This window comes from Protomyctophum parallelum, assembly GCF_964188405.1.
Source record: "Protomyctophum parallelum genome assembly, chromosome: 8".
Classification (NCBI taxonomy): Eukaryota; Metazoa; Chordata; class Actinopteri; order Myctophiformes; family Myctophidae; genus Protomyctophum; species Protomyctophum parallelum.
The window spans coordinates 27955227-27972162 of NC_139703.1; the positions used below are offsets into that span (position 1 = coordinate 27955227).

General features: G+C 42.6%; 1 protein-coding gene across 2 annotated transcripts in view; it reads left to right on the forward strand.

Annotated features, from left to right (window-relative positions):
* atp2b4 (ATPase plasma membrane Ca2+ transporting 4) overlaps positions 1 to 16936 on the forward strand; it is a 148567-nt gene that overhangs the window by 35002 nt on the left and 96629 nt on the right. Inside the window, exons 1-2 of one of the 2 annotated variants that reach the window (XM_083770506.1) lie at positions 281 to 300; positions 10126 to 10686. In XM_083770506.1, the coding sequence (XP_083626632.1) occupies positions 10491 to 10686 (196 nt within the window). In that variant the 5' untranslated portion in view covers positions 281 to 300; positions 10126 to 10490. Of the gene's footprint in view, positions 1 to 280; positions 301 to 10125; positions 10687 to 16936 lie in introns of those variants that run through there. The other variant, XM_083770505.1, reaches the window with a different exon arrangement.

A 16936-nucleotide genomic window follows, 5' to 3' on the forward strand; every position in this document is an offset into this window, starting at 1 on the left:
TGTGTGTGTGTGTGTGTGTACAGTGCACACACGCATTAGAATTAGAAGGTTAAGTTAGCAGATATGACAGCAGACCTTTGGACTCAAGGAGGGTGTGGTTATTTTCTATGGGTTCAAAACGTGTTTAGCGGTGTGCACTGTGCAGCATAGTTTCCACAGTGTGTGTGTGTGTGTGTCTGTTTTAGTACGCTACACTATGTTCAGTTTTTTCGCTGAAAGAGGTGAACTTTTTCACCACACAGTGGAGGTTAATCCATGAATTTAAAAAAGCCTTACAGGTGGTCAAATGATAAGTAAGAGGTAAGACAAATCATATTTTAAAAATGTTTTCCAATTCATTTAATTCCAGTTCAAGGTAATCTTTTCAACACAGTGCATACTGCATAACAATCATCCAGATACCAGAGACATGATTAGAATATTAACAGACAATAGTTCAATTAATATACAACTGGAAGAGTGTCTGTTTGGCACTCGCCTACTCGTCAATGATTGGAAATGCATGGCACACCCAGTTATGCAATGACTTTTTTTAATGCAGAATTTTGTTTGTCTGTATTCCTTTTCTGGCCATACAGTATATGGAGTTCTGTGATGACATGAGTATATGCCAGGGGTCTGCAACTTTTCTGACAAAGTGGCATTTAAGGGCAAGATTGCACATCATTGTGTTGTCAGAACAGGCCAGTTCCATATACTCTATGGAGTTCTAGGGGTGATCAGGTGTGATCAATTGACTAATTTGGGCCCTGTCCAGAGCCTGGACAGAGGCTATTGTGCTGGTTCTGTGGACAACCGGCTATACGATGGACTCGACACCAGGCACTGCACTCCCTGTGGAGGTGTGGAATGTGTGTGCCAAATGAAGTCAGTGGGGCGAACGGTTTTCGACTAGTCACGTGGATTATAGACGTACGTTGTACATACACACGTGCAGAGACTTGGTGCATTTATAGATACATTTATTTATATTTATAAATAAATTAACTATATATATTGTTAACATATGAGATGAGTATACTGTGTCATTGTCCTTTTCACTGTCTCTTATTCTATGGCATACAATAGTGAATACCTAGACCAACAACAACACATCCCTCCCCACCCAAGGAGATTCTCTCCTCTTCTCCCTTCTCCCCTAGCTCCAGGCAGGGTGTTTTGTTCAGTAATTTTGCATTAAATTCAAACATGCATTTTTAATGAGTAACATGTAGTTTGTCACAATGTCAGAGAAAGTACACCTATTAGGCAATGTCAACCTGCACCGCAGGCAGTGAATGTCTGTAAACCCACCCCAGCCCAGCCCTTTCATAGATTTGTCTTAATGCATTCCCAACTGGTTATTCATTCATTCCTGTCAGTCATCTTCAACTAACCAGCAGTCCTAAGTAATAGTCATTACTGCTTCTTTATATATTCATGAGGCCTTTTGTCAGGCATTGAATCAATTATTGATGTGTGTTGCGACCGCAAGACGCAGTTGCATAACTATGAAATTGTGCATTTCCCGTCAGTCAGTTGCTTACGCCCCATTGGTCATGCCTCAGTCGTGACATCACATGATGTCATCAATATTAAGCCCATATATGGAGATCCCTGATGTAATCAATATTGCCCAGCAACTCTACATCTCACCTCAAACCCTTAGATCTCTATATGGAGCTGACCTGTTCTGACATTCCATATGTTGATCCTTCCCCATCCATCCATCCTTTTGAGTGATACCTGTGACCTGTCCATTTAACTCTAGACGGGCTTGCCCCAAAGTTATTAGTGCAGCCACGTCCTGAATTTTTGACACACAATTAGGAGGAGATTGAACAGGCTTTTGATACACAATTAGGAGGAGAACAGGTTTTGAAACACAATGAGGACAATGGGATTTTGACACACAATTAACCCATTTAGGCCTGAGGCCTCTAAATCCTGACCTAAGGTTTCTGAAAAACTTCAAATTACATTTTTGAATACTGTACATACTGTACAGAACCCAAATATGGGTTCCCGATCTGAGTGGGTGAAACACCAAAATGGGTTCCCGCCCAGAATGGGAGAAGAACAGGAAATTAACACAACGTGGATAAAGTACATTTACTTGAGCTCCTCTCTGCTATTTGGACAGGACAGTGCTTAACCCTGCAAGACCCACCGTTGCAACATTACAACCATTTATACTTCAATGTATTCATTAATATTTTTTTTCTCGGTTCTTATTTGACCTAAGCATCATCATTGATTTTCATTGTTTAGTCTTGCAATTCCATTGGTCATGATATTTGCATATAAATACCCCTCCCCACAGAGGCAGAAATTCACACAACTTCATCTTGCAGGGTTAATGATGAGCCAAAGTGGATAGTCCTACGCAGTATGACGGAGGCCAAGGGCCACATTTGAACATCACAAGACAAACTGGCTGAGCCGCCACGGTACCCTGAGGCTGAGAATGTGTAATGCAAGGGATACCGTTGCTAATGATGTTAGCATTTTGTCTGGGACCAGAAGAACATACCAACAAAATGTGATCAGTAAGATGCTCCGCTGGATGTTTAAACCAGTGCTTGTACTGTAGGTTACATCAGTTAAACACATTTTAAAATCCACCAGACCCCACCACCTCTTTTCTTTGCCTTTGTCTTGGCAGCTCCTGTGCTAATTAGATAGTCTCAATGCATTTAATGTGTATCATTTAAATTACGTCATTGTCCATTTATTTGATAAATGGAACATGAGAACACAATGGATCGTGGAGGCAAGGAGGGGATCTGCTGGCAGCTTATTGGTTGTTTCATTGTTTCAATCCATCCTTTAGCATTGGCTTTGGCATAGTCCACCATAATTTAGCTTTCGCCTGAGAAAGCACCCTAATTATCAAATGTGGTTAAATATGTCAACACATTACCCATCTCTTCCTCTTAGCAAAAATTGTGGATGCATGCCCGCGCGCACACACAGAGATTAAATAATGAGTCAGTGATTCATGAATTGTGGAGCTTTGAATGGTAGCAGATCTACAAGCTCTCAGTCAACATGTCATGCTGCAATGCGTTGTGGGCTTGTAGATAAACTATTTCGATAAAAAAATATATATATCTTTCCTTTTTTTTCAAGTTAGAATATCGTGCCATCCAACGAATCTTCGAATATTACAATGTTTGGGTCAGCCCAAGAAAGCCTGCCACTACTGACATAACAGCTGGTACATACCCTCAAGCCGTTTGAACGCAAATCCTTTTAACAAATTAAAGGTGGTTGCACACTGGACCTTTTACTACTCGTTCCGCCAATTAGAATCCAACCGGCAACTGCTTTTGATGGAACGTTCCATCGATTACGTTTTATTATTGATATCAAACCGGATCGCTGATTTCTTTATTTTATTTATTTAATTTTGCTTGGCCTTTCCTTCTTCAGCGATCCTAGACCGGTTTCGCGCACACGCACTGCCGTTCACTTCTTGTATACAGGCGGACTAAAAAGCTGAATAACTCTAAATCTAGGGAGCTCTCCATGGTGATTCTCGATTGGAACATTGGCGCTTTCTAGAGCAAGGATGTTGTACCAGCTTGTGGTTAGAGTGTCCGCCCTGAGACTGGGAGGTTGGGGTTCAATCCCTGGCCGGGTCATACCAAAGACTGTAAAAATGGGACCCAATGCCTTCCTGCTTGACACTCGGCATCAAGGCTTGGGTTGGGGGGTAAGTCCCTGCGACATACTAGTGTCATGTCCAGGGGGTGTACATCAAGCTGCCTCACGCTACAGAAACAGGAGATAGGCTCCTGCCCTATGGGCCTCATGGCTCGGCAAGGCTACTTAGAGCAAGGATGGACTCATTTGAGCTCGCTAGCATTGACGCTAATTATTTCGCATCTAAGATGGCCGCCCAAACCGGACGTGCATCACACTAAAACCAAGTAGATCCGGGTCGGCAGGAAACCTGTTAAATGTACTCCATGCCAATGCCATGATGGCATGCCATTACCCAAAGTCAACAGATTCTAGTTTGGAGGCACCAGTGATCAATACTCGGGTGGCATTCTGTTCCTCCCCGTACCGATAAGCAAAGCACTCACATACAGTATATGTGTCCTTTTTTTTTTTTTTTTTTTTTTTTTTTTTAAGATATTTTTTTGCGGCTTACGCCTTTTATTGATTTTTGAAGGGACAGACAGTAGGCTGACAGGAAACGGGAGAGAGATGGGGGGATGACATGCAGTAAAGGCCGTGTCGGGTCCGGGAGTCGAACCCGCGGCACACTGCGACTGGATTACCAGTCCGGTGCCCAGACCGTTACGCTACGGCCTGGGCAGTATATGTGTCCTTCTGTCTGTCAATCTGAGGACCTTCCTCCGACCACTGCCACCTACCCGGTAGTACTGTATCTCCTAACGTGAAATACGCAGTGTGTAACCTTAAATTCCATATTTGAGGATCCTTGTCGGGGAGCTTCTGGTATGATGCACTAGAACCAGAACTAGAATCTTATAGAAGATGTATAAACTGAGTGACTCGATCGAGATTAAATAGTTTTTCGTGTGTAAAGAGGGGGACACTGTGGAAAATGGAACATCCTGCAGAGCATGCACACATGTGTGCGTAAGTTATATTATATTATTAATAATGTATGCTTAATTTATAGCTCACGATGCAGTGCATTGTAATTTTGTATAATATTATATTATTATAACACATTTCAATAATATATTATTTTTGGTGTGCAAAACCGGCATGCAATAAGGTATAAATCATAGCAGGCCAACCGCAGTCAAGAGAAAGTGCACAGTGCACGCATACGTATAATTTATATACGTTGTACTTGATTACCAGTAATGAGCTTTTAGAAAGTTCTTTGGCTAACCGAGCTAATGGTAAACATCCATGGACATGACCGTTGACTGAACTCACAATTGCCTATGCTATATAACCGATACTCTCTCTCACTCCATCGTCGTTAGAAAATTGGTTAAATCAAGATAATTGCCAACGACTGAGAACAATGATTTCCATAGAAGGGGGGGGGGGGGGAGAAGAAGAGTGCCGCAATATAGGGGATAGATAGGGTATTAACCCGATCTAGGCTAACGCTGTCCCCCAGGCCTTCTCCATCAACTACCTCGCACCACTCCACACTAGAGATGGAATTAGCTGCTACTATAGCCACTGTTTGTAAGATTTGCATTTGGCGATGCTGAAGAGTGTGTGTGTGTGTGTGTGTGTGTGTGTGTGTGTGTGTGTGTGTGCGCGCGCTGCCTATGTGCACATGTTCTGCTTCTCTGGGGTCTCCATGACACACTAAATGGTGGAAAATGGAGGTCAGGCTTTGATGTGTGCTTCCATGATCTGTGGTGAAGTGGTTGGAAAGTGACGCTCTGGCTTCACACTTCACGCACGCACGCGGCTAGTGGGATTGTAATGCACATTAACACATCACTGTCCACTTTATTCCATTGAGCTCCAATGTTGGGACAGTGGAACCTCTTTATTAGAAAACCTGTTTTAGATCTCAACATACAGTAATTTCCTAATTGTGGCAGCTCACCACACAGATAAGTGGTATTGGAATCTTTAGCCCAATATGCTGCCTGCACTTGCACAGTGGAAAGCGGTGGCTATGAGCTTGTAGATCTGCTTTTTTTCAATTTGGGTTAAACAGGGTCCAGCAGAGGGAAGCACACACATCCCATCCTAACTAAAATGTACAGGTGCTGAACTAAAATCATGTGTACATACATTAGAAGGAGGAGGTAAGTCTGCACACTGAGCTCCCAGTAGCTATTAGAATAAACATCGTTTCGACCCTATAGCAGGTCTTCACCGGGTCAGGGATCTATTCTAAACGGGCCCAGTAACTAATTAGGTGCTTTTCAGTACTGTTTGATGATGCACACAAGCTCAGCCCAGTCGAAAATGATGGCTGTGTATAAATGCTCCCTTTCCCATTGAGAGACCTAAGCAGCTATCGGGCTCCTCATCGCAGGACTCATAAACTTTATATCCTGGATAGTCACTGCTAATAGCTCTGTCCCTGCTCAATATCCGCTGACTCATGCTCTCTCCCTCGGGGAACAGAACTAGAATCTAGGCTTGGCGATTGGCGAATGGATCCTATTAAGGATGTGACGGTTTGAAAATTACAAAACCGGGTCGATATTGAATAAAAGATCGACCAAAACAGTAAAACCGACTTTGGCCACTGGAGGGCGCACTTGAGTCATTTTCGTTTTTTTCCATAGCGGTGTAAAGACCATCATTTGGACAACAAAGTGACAGATTTAACACATTTGTCTTTATTTCTCAATGCTCACACAAATGGAAACAAGCCATAGTGTTTTCTTGCCTACTTGGGATCAATTCTTTAAGCATTGTATTTGTATTAAACAATTAACGCATCGTGATGCATCTGCACCAGGCCAGCTATATAGGGTCCATGAGAGTCCAAAACATATCGCTGTTGTGTCCAGTGTCCAGTCCAAATGTGAGCAACTGTACCTACTGTTTAAAGCCACTGGCCGCTTGACTTTTCGCTGACGAGAAACCCCTCTCCCCTGTCGCAGGGTAAACAAAACGTCATATAACACATGGCTAATGTGCTAATGAGGAGGAGGAGGAGGAGGAGGTGGCGCGGCTGTAACTTTCTCCAGGCCAATAATGGATTTAATCATTCCAAATAGGTCTCTCCATTCATTGCTACGGTCGACATGCTCGTCTCGCTGTCTGTTTAGTTTTGACTAACGCAAAGATACTGCTACGCTGTGCAGAAGAGCCATTGAAGTTTAAGACTCCCAGATTTGCGACATTGAGGGGGCAGAAAACTGAGCACTCGAGCACTGTTCATGCAGCCTGGAGTTAAGCGGAGTGGGACTAGCTGGAGTTTAAGAGTTGAGATTGTAGTTGAGATTGTAGGGCTTGTAGATCTGTCTGTTTTTGCAGCGCCGGTGTCAGGGTAACAAAATAAGAAATTACAGGCAGAGATGAAGGAACTGCCAAGCAGCAGCAAGCTACGCTAAGCTATTAGCTAAGTTAGCTAACATCACCACCACCATGGCTGGTGTTGTTAGCTTAGCAGCTAAGCCTTAGCTTCTTGCAATGATATCATTCTCACTGTGCGGTCTCACGGCGCGGGAACTGTGGGCTGCTGCTTGGGGAGGAGAGGGGTTTCTACAGGCGGCTGCTATGACCAAATTGATTGTGTGCAACATGACAACTGTTTTAAATTATTGTACAGTGACTATTGAAACTTTATTGTAAACAAACAACCCTGCGTCGTCCACCCAGCTCCACCCCCCTGCCCCCATTCACTTGAAACCTGACACCTGGTGTGTGTGTGCTGGGCTGCTGGCCGCTCTGCAGGCTACAACAGGCAGCCAGCAGTGAGCCTGAGCACCGCGGCGAGCGTTGCGACCGCTTCCGTCGGCAAACACCGTCACATCCTTAGATCCTATATATCACTGATTGGTCTTTCCTACACCGATATTACGGTGGTTTTAACCAATCGGTGGTTTCAATCAGAACTAAGGTGTTATACAAAACTATCATCTGCACACTGATCTGCATATCATGCCACAAATCACCAATGGACATTCCATTACACACACACACACACACACACACACACACGAACACACACACACACACACACACACACACACACACACACACACACACACACACAGTATATCTTGAGGCTCAGACAATTTAGGCCCTTAATATATTAACAGGGTACAAGTAAAAAGTGACAACGTTTGTCCTTCCGTCCGTGTGTGTGTGTGTGTGTGTGTGTGTGTCTCCTTCCGTCCGTCCGTTATCAGCTAATCTCCGGCACCGTTGGCCCGATCCATGCCAAACTTTGCACACACACTCCCTGGATGCCAACGACAAACCTCTGCCCCAAATATTCCTCAACGGCCTGTTATAGCGCCACCATGAGGCCGATTTAGGCAAAACACATTTCTGTAGATTACTCGTTCATACATATTTTTTACGTGGAACAAGTGAGGAATTATCCAGATGATAACTAAAGTGCATTTAGACTATGAATATACAGACTATAAACACACAGATATAGGAAAGATAATACAAAAATAGAATTTTTTTTTAGGAAACCTTAGTTCCTCGTTTAGGCCTAAATGAGGAACTGAAACTTTCTTGTTTCCTCTAAATTTCCTTCAGATTTCCACAAGTGTCACCACCAGACCACCACTCGGGCTATTTCTGTTCTACATTGCTGCTGTCCTGCCCTTGCCGCCCGCCCACCGTGGGGCCCTATTATTGTTTTATTGTGCTGTATGTCCTTGGCCACTCACCCAGTTTTTTGGCCCCCAAAGCAGTCTAATTCCCAAACTAGGTTTGGTCTTCTGTCTCTTATTTGGTTTTAATCTATTTATAAAATGCTCAAAAATTATATATTTCATATGTACTTAACCCATTTTAGGCGGGAACCCCTTTTGGTGTTAGCATTACATTATGCTTTAGCTATTATTATAGCAGATCTACAAGCTCGTAGCGCGCCACTCTAATCGAAGAACCACTGACACAGTAACATAGCTTTTTCAGAAAACTGTCAGGATGTAGAAGACATTTTTTGAATCTGATCTCAGGTCGGAATGGGTTAAACTAAAAAATATGAACTTGACATTTTTCTTTTAAACTAAACATTTTGTTCTATTTTTGTATTATCTTTCCTATATTTGTTTATGTATAGTCTGTATATTCATATTCTAAGACTAAGTCCTCAAAGACTGCTGCTGCTTCTTGCTGGCTGTTGTACTTGATGTATCAGAAGCATGACTAACGAGGTCGGAGATATGTACAACTGCAAAGCAATTTGCCAACTCTTTTCCATGGACAACCGTGGAAATTAGCATATTATATGTGCGTTCTTCATATGCCTGCTAAACCAGAACGTTGCTCTGTGCAACCTTATGGATATGATTCGACTTGCGATTTTTAAAAACAAGATAATAATGTTAAACGGTTACGGAACATGATGCCGTGATACTGACTCACCAAGCACACTGACTTGTAAAAGGGAGCCTTTGTTTGAATAGAGGCGATATTGCTATTAAATCAATCGTTTTAATGTTTCACCTCTGGCTATCTGGGTAAAACTCATAATATTCCCAAATACAAGAGGTAATGTTTTTCTTTGGCACGTAGGTCATCCATGCTGCCACTGAGCTCTGTGCTGTGACCTTGTAAAAGATGGAGTGTGCTCATTTCTAATAATAATAGAGCTAAAACATAATTTATTTAGCTCTATTAAAGCTATGAAATCTCTGTCTCTGCATGCAAACTTCATCTCAAAATGCATGCAATCCCCTCCAACACACCCCCAGCCCTCATACCCCTCTACGCTCTGACCCCTAGCGATCAGATCATGTGTCACTGGATTTCAATTACCACAAATCACAATCGTCCAAGCCTGTTGTAGGATATATATGTCTTTACCTGATGAGGAAGCCTGTAGTCTACTTGAGTGTCAGTGTCACTAGTTAACACATTTCAAGATTTAATTATCACATTTTAGACCTTTTGGATTTAGAACATGCAGAAGACAACAGACCCGCACACTGCAACTTGCTGGTTCAAGAGAAGGTTTGATTTAGAGCCTTTGGATTTAAAGCATATATAAGCGACAAAATGAAAAGCACTGAACAGCAGGAAAAAAGGGAAAACCGTATTCAAAATGGACTGCTGTGGTTTTGTCTCCTAATTAGATAACCGAACAATCAAGCAATCATTAGGTTACTGTACCATTATAAGTTCCTTTGCACAGCAGAGTGCAGAAGTAGAGCACAAATACCCGCAGGGGAAGATAAAAGCTTAGAGAGGGCCTTATAAAGAAACCTCTGTGGGGAAATAAACTGATCAACAATCACTTTGGTCTGTTTTTACCAAGATGGGCGGTAATTGATCTTAACACAGTTTTGAGTTAAAAAAACAAACAACAGACCCCCTTGCTCCCAGTGCTAACCTGAAAAAACTTTAAACCCATGATTTGTCTTGTGCTTGAATGGCGCCCCAGGAGATGTCAGAAACCAGTTCTATGTCCACATCACACGACTGTCTTCTCCCCTCATATTATCTGTTCCTAAAAAGACTCTCTGTGTGTTGTTTCTCCTACAGTGTTGGTGGAAGAGAAGAGGAGTGAACCAGCAGAACATGTTTGAAGCCCAGCTTCTGTGGTAACTGACTAGAACATGCACTTCCTGGTCAGGAGTTCACCTCACACGTTCGACTCCTACACCTGTCAACTTTGAGAGCTACAATACCCACAAATCCTGCACACAAGCAAGAGGAGTGGACTCTCTGGTGTGACTGTAACCTTTTATCATTTTTAACTTTTTACACTACCGGTCCCATTGTTTACAGCTATTTGGTGGGCCAGACGTGATTTTAATTTTCCAAGATCTTGCACTAAGAACTCTAATAAGAAACGACCACAAAACAAACAAAGGAAGAAAAAAAGAAAGAAACTTTAGAGGACCAATATGGCCAACAACATGGCTGACCACCCACCAGGAAACTCTGTTGCAGAGGGCAACCATGAGGGGGATTTTGGCATCACCACGATGGAACTTAGGGACTTGATGGAGTTGAGGAGCGGCGAGGCTGTGGCCAAGATAACAGAGACCTACGGAGATGTCCATGGCATCTGCCGCCGGCTCAAGACCTCGCCTATTGAAGGTACGTCATGTGCACACACTACGGTTCAACAGCCACAGCAAAAAGCATTTTACACTGGTCCTCTCACAACTTACTCCTGTGAGCGCTTTAGGTGAAGATACATTGCATGTTGCAACTCGGTTCAATCTGTCATAATGAAACATAACTTGCCTTTTTTTTGCTATGTTACAATAGGGTAAATGGGCCATTATCATAATAGTTGCTTCAGTCATTAGCACGGGTGCAGCTATAGCTAATGAGTGTGACACCATTTATTTACCAGACTGTCTAGAACAGAATGTGTCATCATGAGCCCCAGGACACACATCTGCACACTCGCGCACGCGCACACACACACACACACACACACACACACACACACACACACACACACGTATTACTATACTTATTATGGGGAAAATGCTATTTTTAAGCCAGAAATGGCAGATCTACAATTTCACAAGACGTCACAGCGCAACACATTGAACCAAACTAACTTCTAAATACCTAATCCTAATGCCTTCGTAAGCCCAAAGCTAAAAAAAAAAAGATGTCTCTTGTGTGGAGTCTGTGCACCAGAAAAATTGTCCTCGCAATGTCAATTTCTCAGATTGTACTATACTTTTGGGGATATTTCACCATCACAGGTATAGCCACACACACACACTCTTTTGCCATGGTTATACGGCGGGCAGAAAATGGCTGAAATCCATTCATGTTTCCTTCTTTTATGTGTCCCTATCTGACTTGTGTTTCACATTTCTCCTCCCCCCTCACTTGCTGTCTCTCACTCTGTCTCTTTCTTCACTCTCTCTCTCATCCCCACCACATTGTGTAGCCCAGTCACCAGTCCATTCCAGGATTGAAATTAGTTCCAGCCCCTTCCCCTAATGGCTCCATAGATCATTGCTCTATTCCATTTAGTAATCAAGGGACAGCTGTAGTTGCATCCTCCACATGAGAAATTACTCATGTTAATGAAGGAAGCGTCATTCTGTTTTCAGTGTGGGCGGATGGGAGGGGATAATAGAAAAACATATTTTTTTCAAGTGAACCTGAAAAGGCTCCCTTTTCTGTTGCCCAAACACAAACAAAACCCTAATGACAGGCAAGATGATGGTCCGTCACAGTTGTCTCCGTGGAAAAACAAAGTAGACTTGATGACTTGGGTACATTATAAGAGAGACAAGAGAAGTAGTATGTACTCACATATAACAACAGTTATGTAGTTATACGCTGGTTTTAATCCTATTGACAGGCTGACAGCTGACATTTTTAGTTATTTATTTATTTTAAAAGACTACACCGGGCAAATAACAGTGTGTAAATCTACTAGGATTCATATCGTTGTAACGTGTTATTGACAGCCAGGCTTGCAACTGCAATACAACACGATGACATCACACATGCTTGGCTGGTTTGGACAGGTAAAGATGGCATTACAGCAACAATGAATATAACCAGTGGTCGACAATAACAAAATTGAGTACTGTTCTTCAGTTAATGTTTTGAGTAGGTACTGTGATTTTTTTTTTATAGTAGCTACAGCTAAATCTGCCCTAACCGCAAAATATATTTTCATTTATTTTTGTTTAGATTAGCCAATAATTGTTTACCCCCTTTTCCTCCTCAATTGGCTGTCGTATCCTACTGGCTCACCTGCCAGTGAGGAGCCCCCACCAGGAGGATGTACTGTAGAGCCTTTGCTCTACTCCGAACACAGGCCGATTGTGTTCGTGCTCGGGCCACAATTGTGGGCCAATTGTGTGGATTCGAACCACATCCTCCGTGGTGGTGGGCAAGTACTTTACCACTGTCCCACCCGAGCGCCTATAAACATTGTTTAATTGAGCCGTTTTGTGATGTCCGAAAATGGTAGAATTCCATATCCAAACTCCCTAGAATGCGAGATATATTTACTTTAGGACAGGGATGTCCAAATTAGGGGGCCAAATTAGAAAATATGAAACGCCCAAGGGCCCACTACATCTCCTACCTGTCATAAGGTACTTTCGGACCATATTAAAGTCACTTACAAATGCATTGTATTTCAACAAGCTGTATACCAAATGCAAATAACTCAGCCTGTTTTCAGCCTTATTTAATATTACCAAATGTAATCAGACGTGTTAAGTGTTTCTGTCTGCTTAGTTACCAAGAGGTTAACATTGATGATACAGTTACGTACTCTACAGTTAAGTAGAGTAGAGCTACAGTACATCTCTCTTTCATGTGCCTTACAATGTCTGGGCCCACATTAAACTAGAGTTCTCAAATCCTGACAGACGTTTTCTCGTTATGGAACTGAATGTCCAATCTGCTCAGTTTAAAGCTTGTTGGACGCGTGAGTTTGAGGACACCAAGCACATTGATGTAAAAATTGTGCCGTGGGACCGGACTTTGGACACCACTGCTTTAGGACGACAATAGTTCTATGTTAATTTCCTTTGTATGCATCACAGTGGGAAAATACTATATATTCGGTGAACTTAAGCCGGTGAACTTAAAGAAGGTCCAAGTTCTAGCCTCATAGCGGGGATTCACTGAAGATTCCTCCCCGTATATGAGTCTGGGGTTTGGTCCCATTGGCAGAGAGTATGCGGAAGCAGGAGAAAATAATCAGAAAAATTACCAGGGCCAATCAGTGACTGCGTTTCAACGGCTGTCTGTACAACAGTGAAAAGCAGCCTCTGATTGAACCAATCAGACGCTGCTTTATGTATATACGGCGACGTAACACTCATGCTGCAGTACTTTCAAAACAATTGGGTTGCAACAAGTTTAAAAGTTTACACAGAAATTATAAGTTATTTCAAATATAGACTCTGACATACTGTATATCCAACATATCTTTGGCCATGTCTCGCGACCCCCGCCCCCCCCTCCCCACCCCCAATACACACTGACTGCAAAATAATTAGATAAGATAGATAATTATATCATAAATGAATACTGAAACCGGATATAATCATTAAGGAAAGTTTATGCATGTACTATGTGTTCTATGTAGACAATTCATTTCCATTTTCTAGCCATTCAGTTGCAAGAAAATATATTTTTGAAAATAATTTGGGGACCCCCCAAAATAATTTGGCGACCCCCCCCCCCCTAGAGGTGGCAATCCACAGGTTGAGAACCCCTGCGCTAGACTAGAGATTTTGTCATCTATGCCCTAGACTCTGGACTAGGGATGCACCGAAAGGGAAATTCTTGGCCGAAACCGAATATAGGAAACAGTTGGCCGAAAACCGAATACCGAATAGCCGAATACATATTTGTTGTAAAGCTACCTGATTATGGCAAAAGACATGATTATGGCAAAACCTAACTTAAATAATAAACACTTATGGGTCAATTAAAAAACATCTAATTAATTGGAGGCTTTGTGATTAATTAATCACATTTTAATCGCATATCAATAGGCCTATATTTGACCTGAGCAGTGAGCTTTTTTTAGGCAATAAAACAAGTAGTAATAATAATAGTGATAATAATATTATTTATATAAAGCTTCTCTGAGTACTTAGACACTTTTCAATGAGAACATGAGAAAACAAATAAAAACAACTTTATTAGAGAAAAACTAAGACTATGGAATAAAATAAATTAAAGTGGAATGAGATAGCAATATTCCAGAGGTGGGTTTGAATTTATAGGTGGTGGCATGTCTCTGAGTTTTGGGAAGTGCATCGTTTTGACAGGTCTGCCTGCTGTGGGCAGTGAAACCCTGACCATTAAACATGGGCAGACGCAACGATACAGTATCATTCATTGTTAAAGCTCCAAATGATATTCCCATTCGTCTTTGTGTCTGCCCGTGTAAACGCAGCAGCGAGTGTGAGGTGTTGGTGAACGGATGGAAAGTATAGTGTTAAAACTAACGTTAGCTCCCATGCTAGCTATAGCTTCCCTCGTCAACAGAACACCACCCGTCCATCCACAGATCGGGTGGAAGAGCTGCTGATATCACGTTGCTTGTGCCCATGGATGGGAAATAAGATTTAAAAGGCTATGGAAGCGTGGATGAAAGCACAGATGTATGCAATAAAGTTGTGTCGGATCTGCCTGTGCATTGAAGCATTCCGTGGCTGCTGCCTGCTGAGCTGATGCATAGTTAAAGAGCGTCATAAGCATGCGCCCTTCCTGCGCTGAAAGTAGCAGATCTACAAGCTATCTACCCGTCGCAATGCACAGCGCGTTGGGCTTGTACATCTGTGTTTTTCCCGCAGTTTAGTTCGATTCACAACTTTAGGGCCACTACTACTATTCGGTGTTATTTTTCGGCTTATTTGAGCCGAAACCGAATAAGCCGAAAATATTTTTTTAGCCATTTTCGGCCGAATATTTTCGGTGGCCGAATTTTCGGTGCATCCCTACTCTGGACTCTTTCATTTAAAAAAAGGGCTTTTTAATCCCCTAATGGCTGCAGTTCGGTGTATCTAACCTTGTTGATGCTTGTCTCGTTAAATCTGTGTCATGATCATGGCCGCTGCAAATGATGTCTTGTTAAATCTTTGTCACGATCATGGCCTCTGCCCTGTCTGTCCTGCCCATGTCACGTAACCTGTCCTGTGTAGTGTACCCCTGTTTTGCCCGGATGTGATAAAGGAGTATTTCACTCAAAATAGGACTTATGTTCTATAAGTTACACACTCCATGAAGCCAAATAATTAGTTATTCCCTCACTGCCACAGTCTTATCAGTGCAGACCCTTAATTTGAAGGGTACCGGGCCATAGAGAAGTAAACAACGGCTCACGTCACCCTATAAAGTATGGCTCAGTCGAGACAGAAGAAGTGTGCCAAGTCGGAAGCAATAGAAAGAAGCTCATAATAATATACTTTCAAGCAATATAAAAAGAGGTACCCTAAATATACTGGGCTCAAGCATTCGACTCCCTCCCCAAACTTACACCAGCCCACTGACGGCTACCTGCAGGAGGCAGGAGTGGAGCCTGGAGTATAAAACAAAGAGGACAATCGATATCCGTCCTCCATAGAGAGAGAAGGCAGTGGACTGGTTGATTAGTAAACATTAAGCAGGGCGAGTGGATGCTGGGCATCCATACTCTGGCACAACGAGGCCGAATTGTGACAGAAAATAACCTTAAAATACAAACGGAGGCAGACACACATGCACACACAGTCAGCCATGCCTCGACGCCAATTGCCAGCTGTGTCTGTTCCAGCCGAATGGCTGCAGCGCTCTGTGACACGTTGTTTAGCCCAGCATCCACTCGCCCTGCTTAATGTTTACTAATCAACCAGTCCACTGCCTTCTCTCTCTATGGAGGACAGATATCGATTGTCCTCTTTGTTTTATACTCTCCAGTCTCCACTCCTGCCTCCTGGCAGCCATGGTATCACGCCTGAAATGGAGGAGCAAGTGAGCCATAATACCACTCCTGTGTGGAAAATGAACCTTGGATATGAGCTGTCTTGGGTCTGATTCGAAACTAATGTGTTTTTGCCGCTTCCACCGGCTGCTGTATACCCCAGGTTGCAGATTTTGCCTCCCACATTTCCGCATAGATCAAAGTGGAAGGTGGCGAGTGTAAAGTGGAAGATTGTCATTTCATTCAGACCACTTGTTTCAATGCAGGTACACTGCAGTGAAAGTCTTGCTCACTAGAAACACATAGGTAAACTTCCAAAAAAAAAAGCTTGGTATTTTCTTCACATACTGTAGTGAAAGATAGGCTAGAGAGAGGAGAGATTACAGTATGTGCAAGAGAGTTTATTATCCTCTAGCTACATTACATACAGTACATGTCTTATTGTGTATACGATCAAACAAGGAGCTTTCAAACAATGTCCCCATGGCCATCCAGGCCCTTATCAAACTCATTTAACAGGCTGCCCGTTCCATGTTGAAAAAGTAAGCTGGACAGTCCCAAAGCTGATGGAGAAATTAACCTTGTGACACAATTGTGCCAGCATCGATCTTGGTGTTTAGATGAGCTCAATGCTCTTCCTCGAAATTGTATTCCATTGAGAAGCATTCAAAGATATATTGAGGCCATGCTCCGAAGCCAGCTGGACAGAAGAACAATGCACTAGAGGCAGCCATAAACATTTAGCTATACATTTTGAGGCCACACATCTTAGTCTTAAAAAGATGATCCCACAAGTCTTGAGCATGAGGCAGGCACGGTGACGGCTCCCTCTTTACATTTGTACTGTAGCAGACAATAGTTGTTATTCAAAACAAACAAAGAATACCAAAGAACGACTACAAAAGGCAAATAGACTTAAGTTGCTGAAATTGTCAT